This window comes from Filicampus tigris, chromosome 14 (genome assembly GCF_054856515.1).
Source record: "Filicampus tigris isolate MCC_2025a chromosome 14, RoL_Ftig_1.0, whole genome shotgun sequence".
Taxonomy (NCBI): Eukaryota; Metazoa; Chordata; class Actinopteri; order Syngnathiformes; family Syngnathidae; genus Filicampus; species Filicampus tigris.
In genome coordinates, this window is record NC_141230.1 from 23,448,932 (window position 1) to 23,459,143 (window position 10,212).

The window sequence follows — 10,212 nt, forward strand, 5'->3', positions numbered from 1 at the left end:
CTTGGCTGCACCGACTGGGTCGTGAGTGGCAACTTCTGGGCAACGCCAGCAAATGATCAGTGACACTGATGCAAGTGGCTGATTTTCTTTTTTTTTTTTCCAAAAACCTTCCAGGAGGTGCTACCGAGTGAGTTCACAAGCATGCAAAGTAAAAGTCGCCTTTGAGCTGCCATGAACACACACACATACGTAATGAAGAAGAATGAGGACTTTTTATTGCATAAAAGCAGCAGGCAACACACAGTTGCAAGCTAACATGCTAACGGTGGCTAGCTGGTTGGAGTCTGGACCAGTTGGTCAGGCGTTGAGGAACTTGGCGTGATGCTTGATATGGTCGTTGATGAAGGAGTAGATGAAGAAGTAGCTGTGATCGTAACCCTGCGGGAGGAACATTGTCAGTGGGTAATCGGTGCCCCCCAGAGGCAGGGAGGACTTGACATTTTGAGTTTTAATCAGGCCCACGAGAGCATTTTCATGATCATGATTTTTGCTTTCATTTTGTCAATTGTTCCTTAAAAAGTGCTCACTAAGATGTCTTTCACGTTTTATTTAGATTTGTTCATTTCGGTCATTAGTTTAATCGTTTATTTCCATCTAATTCAAAATAACTGAATTACGTTTTTTTGGGGTAAAAATAAACTGTAATTTAACCACTAAATAATTAGTTAAATGATTTAGTGTTTTATGAATGGCAAAAATGAATAAAAAATGTATCAAATTAATATAAAAAAAAATGCAGCCTCATCTGAATGAATGAGTAAAAACATCACCACAATATATATTACGTGTATTCATTGTCTCATTAATTAAATGGCAAATTTAAAGTGACAACAAACTTAACATTTTATATTCATTTGATTAAATAATTTATTAACTATAATTACCAACTACCGGTATACATACAATTAAATTGTTTTATTAAACATTACATGTTTCATTCAATATTTGCTTACTTGATTTATCATAAAACTGTAACTGTACACGTTTACATAAAAAATCGTTTTATTAAACTACCGATTTATTTACAGTATATAAAATATAAATGATTTTACTATGAAGGTACCGTTTTACATTTACACCTATTTTGTATTTTATTATGAGTTAATGATTAAAATTTTCACGAGAAAGAACTATTTTATTAATAAACGACTTCACGTGTATTTTTTCTTGATTTATTTTAAAACAATACTTGTAAAATAGACCAATTTAGCATTGGGTAATCAATTATACTTAAATGAATTCCAAGTCAAATTCTAAATGAAAATTGAACGATTTGCCTACTAAACAACTTTTACATAATCCCCCCCTTTTTTCCCCCCCATTCCTAAATCCAAATGCAGTTACACCATTGTAGTTTTTTGCTGAATTATTGGTGACCGCCTCGTCACGAACCAGTAAGTGACACCTAAGCGGAGGATGTAAATGTCCGGGTACTGACGGGCTGCAGGCGGAACACGACGGGGATGTTCTTTTCGGAGCAGACGGCGATCAAGTTGTCGGGCAGCAGCTGACTGGCCGACAGAAACTGGTCGTCGCGGCCCTGGTCCAGCAGGACGTCCAGTTTTGGGCCCGAGTAGCCCGAAGCCAGCGCCGTGGCGTCGTAGGCCTTGAGGGGGTGTCGGGGGGGGGGGGGGGGCGGGGGTCACACAATTGCACTTCAGAGTCAAGGCGGAGTCGGGTTTCGGGCTTTTACCTCCCAGGCGGTGCGGTCAGGGCCGAGGTAGGCGGCGAAGGCTTTCTGCCCCCACGGGCACTGCACGGGGTTGCAGATGGGGGCGAACGCGGACACGGCCTGCGGGAAGAAAAAAAGAGCGAGCGTGAAAGCGGCCGACGAGACGGCACAACGTTCCAACAAGCTGCGCATCGGAGCTGCCGTTTCCAAGTGCGCATACGACGACGTGACTACGTTTTGACGTCAAGACGCGCGGGCGCGGGCCGGGCGCGGGCCGGGCGCGGGCCGGCTACGCTATTCCCATTGAACCGTTTACGTGACGCCGGCTCGGATTGGCCAAAGGAATATCCCACCCGTGAATCCGAATGAAATTGAAAATGAAATCTATGGCCCCGCGTAAACCCGGCTACTCTTGTCGTCTGCACAAATTATGACGTGCTGTGTGAAAGCTCTGCGTGACAAATATGATGCAAAAATCCACAACCTCTTTTGACCAGGGAGCTTTTCTGCGGGGAGCAATAACTGCCGCCTCCAAAAAGGGGAAGATGCCTTCTTTTCCAATCCATGACAACCAACTGGGACATGGGACCAGAGTAAAGGGGGCCCGGCTCTTCAAGCAGTTGTGACGCTACCTTGTACTTTCCGGGGTTCTTGAGGGCACAGATGAGCGCCCCGTGGCCGCCCATGGAGTGGCCGCTGATGGACATCCTGTCGGGGTCGGCGGAGAAGTTGCTGTTGATCACTTTGGGCAGCTGAGGGCAGCACAACAACAACAACAACAACAACAAAAAACAAATCACACAATCACAGTGCCGCTTTTTGTTTTGAGGACGGCATGAAACCTTTGCGCTGTACCTCCCGGGTCACGTAGGAGTACATGCGGTAGTTGCTCTTCCACGGCTCCTGGGTGGCGTCCACGTAGAAACCGGCGCCGGTGCCCAAATCCCAGCTGTCGTCCTCGCCCTCCACGTCGCAGCCGCCTGCAAACGCCACGTGCCCAAACTTCAGCAAAGCAACAAAAACTCCAAACAGGGCCGCATGTGCACTCGCGTGCGTGCGTGCGTGCGTGCGTACTTACGCGGGCTTGTGTCCGGCGCAACGATAATGATGCCGTTCTCGGCTGCGGCCAGCTGACTTCCCGCCTTGGTGATGAAGTTCTGCTCGGTACACGTCAAGCCTGTGAGACACCGCGGCGGCACCCTCAAAACACAAACATAACCAGCTGGCCTAACATTTGCCGGTCGCCAACGTGTGGCTGTGCGATAGCCTTCTACTAACATCATTTGAGAAAAGAACAAAAAAAAAAGGAAAACGAGTCCCCCTGCCGCCCCCCAACCAAAATTTATGGCTGTATTCATGGTTGATTTTTTACTTCACGTACAGCACTTTGTATGCAGCTATGGTTTGGTTTTAAAATGCTCAATAGATCAAGTTGAGTTAAATACAGGAAAAGACTGATGATAGCAATTCAAATGGATTGCACAGAAAAAGTTAAATGACATTTTTGCCCAAATTATTGCTCAAAATTGTCAAGAGTCAATGCTAATATATAGAACTTCAAAGTTCAATACAAGCCAAGTGTACTTGCGCAATAATTCTCCATCCCACTAAAGAGGGAGCACAGCATGGGCTAAGTCATACTACAAGACTCTGTGTTGGTGCCACATCATTTTTATGTTTCTAACCAATTAATTTGAACGAGCGACTAAAAGGTCCAAGTGGCCCAGCCCTAATCCAAACAAAGCAAGCTCGGGCGCCCACCTGAGAGCCAGTAGAGGACGGGACATTTGTGCGTCTCCGCTTTGGGCGGCAGGAAGATGGCAAACTTCATCTTGCACTTCAACTCCACGCTGCACCGACGACAACACCGACAACGACAACGACAACGACATGGACACAACAACGACGACGACATGAACACGAGGAAGAACACAAAACCACCAAAAAGGCCACGCCAGCTACTAGCGGATGATGTTGGCTACAAATGCTCCGCCTTCACCTGTCGTGTTCAAAGACCTTCTGGAAACCTCCGGCACACTTGTTGGAGGACACCTGAGTGAGCGCCATCTGATGGTAGAACAGAGCACTACATTAAAAGTGACCTTTTGGGACATTATCACCAAGAAACAAACAACTATGTCATCCAAATTTAAAACAGTACAGTTCGGTTCGGGTCCCGCAGAGTGCTTTCATTTGAGGTCCTACTTGATGTGGTTAGTTTGGCACAATCGGATTTTTGAGCTCAGACATCGCCTATAGTTCAAGTTCGATCGTCAAAGCTTCCGAGTGGCAGTTCAGCAAGCGTACGTCCGCCAAGAGAGGAATTGAGTTTTGAGGAATTGAGTTTTGAGGTGTCTGACTGGACCTTAACCTTTGACCCCCGCGGCCCACCTTTATGCGTTGCCAAGTGCACAGCTCTAAAGGCAAAGAACACGCGCTCAATGCACTTTGTGGTGTCCATCAAACCTTCTGGTGCCGATTTCCATTATTTATAGCAAAACCTATTAATGTTGCACCACAGCAGAGCAACAAAAATTCGGCACATTTTCTGCGTGAAAGACCAATTTAACAAGTAGCATGAAGCGATCCAAAGTTGCGGGTCACGCTCGTGCAAACCGCTCAATTTAGGCAATTTGCAGTGCAAATAAGAAAGCCACACCAGCGCCGAATTGCCGAGATTCGTTTGCAGAACGAAGTCGGCGCCGAGTTTCGGCGACAAGGAAATGGGACTGGTTTAGAATCAGCAAAACGATGAAAAAAGGCAAGTTTTCCGCGCGAGTGCCGCGCGGACTGGCGCTAATACGGTGGGCGTTGCAAAAAAAAAAAAAAAACGACAAAGTGAGCTTCTTGTGTGAATCGACGTCTTGCTGCTCGGAGATGACGTTCAACGTTCGTGTTCCAGCAATGCCGGACTGCTGCCCGGAACCTACCTTGAAAAAATGTAGAATTGCTGTTGTCCGCGTGTTGCTTCCAGATGTCCGCTTTTAGCTTCGCTGAAAGTCCAAGTGCGTGGCGTGCCTCCGGGTGACGCCGTGACGTCAGGCACCGCCCCCTTTGCGTCACAGCGTGCGTGAAATTTTGTCCGGCCAGCAGATGGCAGTAGAGCTCAACTAGTGTACAGTACTTGCTAGGTTTAATGGAAAAAATAACAATAATGGATAAATATGTGTTGAGACAATTAAACGGATTATAATTCAATCTATTTGTTAAAGTGAAGTTGCGGCCCGGCCCGCGAAGTTGTCACCTGTTTAGGGTTACTTTGTCAAAATGTGCAAGGCAGCTTGAGAAACTTTTGGGGGCCTCGTTCTCACCTCATGAGGCCATGTCAGAGGTGGCAGCTGACAGCCTCCCACAAAAGGGGAAAATAATCAACTTCTCACAAGTGCAACACCCACCTCTTTTGATACAAAAATAAATGAATAAAAATCGTTCCCCCCTAACTTGCGTTCATACGAACAATTATTGTGTGTCTTGTGTCGTGTGTGTAAGTTGTGTCTCTGGAGTGTTTTTTATTATTATTGTTATTGTTATCTTACATGGTTAAGTTGCTTCGACTTGGTGTCACGCGTTCGTTCGTGAAACTTAATGAAAATGTTGGCGCAGTCGAAAAAATGAAGTTGAGTGTTTTTAATCACGCCCAAATTGCCCCAACACGTCACACTTGCACACTCGGCAGCAGTTTCAACGGCCACAGGTGGCGCAGCTATGAAACGACTGATCCACGACGGTCCATGTGTGTCATAAACCTTGGTTAGGTTTTCAAATGAAGGTGTAACTCTTGGTTAGAGTTAGAAATGAGGGTTTCACTTGAAGTTTAAAATAAGGGTTTTAAGACAGGCTAAGGGCTTCAAATTTGCGTTTGTCGCCATTGTTTGGTTTTCAGGTTAGCAACCATTTGGTTAAGGCGTCAACCAAAGTTGGAGTTTCAAATGAAACACTAACTTGAAACCCTACCCTGGCTTGTCTTTCAAAGCCCTCAGTCCTCACGCACACGCACAAGTACACGCACACCCAGGTGACCTTCGCGGGTGGGTGGGCGATCTCTTGTGCGTTAGCAAATGGCCGGCTGCTCCGAGCAGAGCGATAGCGGCTGTTGCCGTGGCAACGTGCTTCACGGCCATTTTGAAACACCGGCGCAGGCGCACCAGCACCAGCACCAGCACCAGCACCAGCACCAGCACCAGCACCAGCACCAGCACCAGCACCAGCACCAGCACCAGCACCAACACCAACACCAACACGCTGCATTCAGGGCAAGTTGCGCGCCACGCACGCACTCTATTCGTGGCGAGTCTCTCTCTTTCAAGTTTCTCACGCACGCACGCACGCGAGCGCGCGCGCATGAAGTGTTTGAGCCTTTCATTAAGTTGGACTTTAGTGTTCTGAGTGGCGCGTAGATGAAGACGTTTTTTTGTTATGACGTCGATTAAGACTCAAGTCGGTAAAGTTCCCATCAGGACACACCAGGATCCTTTTTTCCCCCCACTTGATAATCTTGTTCACGGGGGGAGGCCAAGCGGGCTGAAGCCCCAACCCCCCCCCCCCCCCCCTTCCCTGTTGACAGACTTTTTGGTTCCAGACACCTGTATCAAGAATAAATACAACTTTTAAAATGAAACTTGCATACCCACCCCCCCCCCTGAAAAAACCCGTAGTGGCATCACACTCATCCGGTTTGCTTTGGGCATCAACACACACACACACACCCACGCACACACATTAGATTCAGAGTGCGTTTCACACACTCTGGCATGCACGTGCGCGCTGGATGTATTGTGAGTTTGACAACGCGTCTCATCCATGATGTGATTTCATAGAGGAACATTTGCCTCTCGGTTGACTTTTTGGTTGCCATTGGCAGCGGCAAGCGACAGGCGTCGTCGGCGCTTCGGCCCGGCAGACATCCGCTCGTCATGCGACGTCGAGGCCGGCAAACGCAGAGAGTCGCACGGGGCGGAAGCCGGCAAAGAAGCAACGCGTCCCTGAGCCGAGAGCTCGGTGTGTCCCGATCAAGATAAGTGTTGCCGCGTGTGGCAATGAACCACATGCTGCTTCACCACGTTAACGATTCATTACGATGTGATCACATGTCGGAGCAGAGTCTGCTGTTTGTTTTTTACATGTACTTATCGGGTGTGACGGGTCAGCCGGCTTGATGCTGCTATCCCTGTTGCCTTGGTAACCAAAGCGCACACGCACGCACGCACGCACACTGATGAGTCACCTGAGGCACTTGATTGACAGATGGTATTTGGAGGATGTCAGAGGGGGAGGGAGAAAGGACTGCGATGAAGACGCAGGACAGGTTCAAACCTTACATAACCTCCGCAACACCACTTGACACACACGCACACGCATCGCAATCAATCGTATAGCTCGGCGCTAGCGACCTTTTGCAGGGACGTCATTTGTCCTGCTTTTCAAGTCAACAACCGAGTCACAAGCCGGGGTCGAGAAGCAAGTAAGGGAAATAAGCTACAAGGTTGGGAGCCGAGGTGACAAACGCACAAAGAAGCACTTCTTCAACCACCGAGGCAGGAAAAGGACGACCAACCGCCGACTTACAAAAAAAAAAAAAAACAAGGTCAGCAACAAAGTCACCAACCAAGAGAACACCAACACCAAGAGCCAGCCACCAGCCAGCCATCCAAAGCGCTTCTCCTCAGAGGCGCGCCGTGCCGGAGCCCGTCTTCGGGCCCACACCCCGAATCGGTTGCCGGCCGACCGCAGGGCACGCGGGGACGGACAAACCTTCGCACCCGCGATCGCACCTCGGGTGAACCTCGCCGAGAACCGAGGAAGCAATGAGCTCGAGCCCAAAGCCAAGTGCAAAGACACGCCCGGACTCAAATGGAGCCGCGCAGGAAGTCCGGCCGGATCGGCGCACCTCAAGGATGTCTGCTTGACGGCATCCGGCAAAGCGAGTCGGCCTGCGTTGCCGTGATGCGCTGACGTGTAAATTCACTCGTAGGACTGACAATGAAACATGCTCAAACGTTGCTTTTTCAGCGCTGCACACGTGACTAGTCCAAGGACGGGATCATTTGCTGGACAAATATTTGCGCAAATATGCCGCGCCCACCACCACCGCCAGTAACCAATCATTTCGTTAGAGAGATCGAAAATAACAAGATGTACAATCATTTAGGATCGTTCTAAATGAATTGTATTTTCTAAAAGGACTAATTCAGCATTTATTGAATAAAATAAGGCCCCAATGCTGTCCTTATTTTGTCCAAATGAGAGTAGAAAAGTGGATGGATGGATTTGAATTGGGCACCATCGGGGCCAAAACAACAAGCTGAAGAATTGTTGCAGGAGTCTCGCCAATGTAAATGCTGGCCGCGGCGTCTTCCAGACGGAGCGGCTCGTGCTTGGCCAGCCGTCGAGATGTCAAGATTGCTCCAACGGCCACGTTTTCTTTGGGTTTTTTCCCTTGCTGGGGGGGGGGCAGTTCCAGCGCGTTGTTTTTATTTCCGCGCACGCAACGAGCGCCGGTCCATTTTTCATCCGATTCTTGGCGCCGGCTGACTCGTTAGCGGATATCTTGGCCGCGCATCTACTGGCTGCCGGCAGACTTGATCCTGCCTTACCGCTGCTCATCTCCGGCGAGGGGGGGGGGGGATCGGTGGAGTCGGGGGGCGGCTAGGTGGGGCGACGGGCGGCTCCGGCGCGGGCTCGTCCGACCGCACGCACGGCCCTCGCCTAATCCGCTTTGTCCTTCCGTTAGGAGCGAGGCTTTCACTCGCAAGGTTCAGATTTTGCTCATCAACAAACGGAGGGTAAAGGTTGTCGATTACCTTGACAACAACCATTGTTATCCAATTCCCTAATCCCCAAACACTACTCCAAACACTCGAGGTGAGTCCCAATCTCTTAACCCAACACAGATTTCCTTCTTTCTTAAGAGGCCCAAATAGCCACTAAAAAAAGAAGAATCGCCAAATTTTGGAACGAAATGAATCGTATTTATTTTCCCGGCGGAATAAGACTTCAGGTAACTCCAAGGTCGGGAACGTTAGGTTGGCGGTACGCAAACCAAAATGCGAAACCTCTTTGTAAAACACCTCAACTCAAATCCTTCAAAGTGGAGGGTTGGACTTCAATGTGGCCTTAGTGCTGCCTTTTGGATTAGGAGGTTAGAATTCGTTTGAGGTTTAGGATTAGGGTCCGCTTCCAAGAAGACTGAAATCAAGTTGAGGGTTAAGGCCAGACTTTAGGAGGTGGGTGGAGGCTTCGAGGTTACGTTAGGCCTTTGGGTTAGGGTCCACTTGAAAGTGGCATAAACGGCGCCGTCGCCGTCGCCGTCGCCTTCGCCTTCGCCTTCGCCTTAGTGGAGCCTGGGGGACAGTTTTGCTCCAACCTTGAAACTCTGCTCAGACTTCCTTGGAGCTCCCCAAATCCCAGGATGATTCTTAGCGCTTTAGGGGTCGAGATTCCATCCAATGTCCACATTTGCGATCAACTATTTATCAATCCCACTCACCGCTCGACCTTCCCAATCCAACACGCGGAGGCCGAGATTTTCAGACAAAGGCTGCCGGTGTTCAGGTGCTGCCAATCGGCTTTGATGGCGGCACTTTTCTGGCCTCGGGGCGCGGAGCGACGGCTGATCGGAGCGCACCGTTACGCATGGCTCGTCATCTCACGCTGACGCCGGTCTTTCTGACCGGCCGCTTCACTTCCTCCTTCGTCACGCCGTTTGGGATATATCGGCTTCCGCTGGTTGGTAAAAGCGCAAATGTACTTCACTCGCCTCGCCTCAGCGGTGTCCCAATTTGTTCAAGGCGTCGTCAAGACATTTCCCTTTCAAATGCTTCCGTAAATGTCACATTTGTTTGATTGAAACCTCTACGCTCAGGATAAGTTGAGATAAATCCCAGTTGGACAGCAGCGAAAACACGGACAGGAACATCTGTGCGATGCTTAAGTGCATCGTGTCCATAAAGTCCTGAAAAAAATCCCAGTCCGATAAATCCACAAGGTTGGCCAGGGATTGCGCTCGGCCTAAAAACGGACACTTGGGCGTAAAATATGTGCAACGCAAGGTTCGCAATTAGGTTTAAGCTTCATCTCAAAACTGCCTGTGCCATTTAAGGGACCCATCCAGCCGCATTTGAAATTGGAAAGTACATGTCAAAAAACCCAAACAAACAAGCAAGGAAAGGCGGTTTTTAGCAGCAGAAGTGAAAAATCTTTTTAGGATTATTGATGAGAAGAGACAAAAGAATGATTGGAATTATGAGACAGGGTGGAAAGCTTGGTTAAGATGAAATTGAAAAGGATGTTTGGGATCACAAAAAGAAAAAAGCGGGGCTTAAGGTGGACGTTTTGGAATGAGAACGGGGAAAATTAAAAAGGGGTGAAAGAGGAAAAGGAGTGAGCGGGTAGAGGGAATAAAAAAGAGAAAGTGGTTCGGGTCAGAAGAAGGGAAAGGGAAAGGTGAATAAGAAGGAAAAAAGGAGAAAAAGAGGGAAAAAAAGGGGGCAAAGGGTTTAGGCTGCGGTTGGGAAAATGGGGTATTTTTGTGTTGTGGTGAT

At 48.7% G+C, this 10,212-nt stretch overlaps 2 protein-coding genes across 2 annotated transcripts in view; both read right to left on the reverse strand.

The window, feature by feature from the left end:
• The window catches only part of med4 (mediator complex subunit 4), a 116,317-nt gene that overhangs the window by 76,195 nt on the left and 29,910 nt on the right, over window positions 1–10,212 (reverse strand). The gene's annotated exons all lie outside the window — the stretch shown is intronic.
• Window positions 194–4,768, reverse strand: esd (esterase D/formylglutathione hydrolase). Its single transcript, XM_086052581.1, has 9 exons — window positions 4,603–4,768; window positions 3,672–3,739; window positions 3,434–3,522; window positions 2,751–2,849; window positions 2,528–2,652; window positions 2,305–2,424; window positions 1,694–1,792; window positions 1,439–1,606; window positions 194–378 (listed from the first exon to the last, which is right to left on the reverse strand). The coding sequence occupies exons 2-9, from the start codon at window positions 3,737–3,739 to the stop codon at window positions 298–300; spliced, it is 849 nt and encodes a 282-aa protein (XP_085908707.1). The 5' UTR covers window positions 4,603–4,768; the 3' UTR covers window positions 194–297.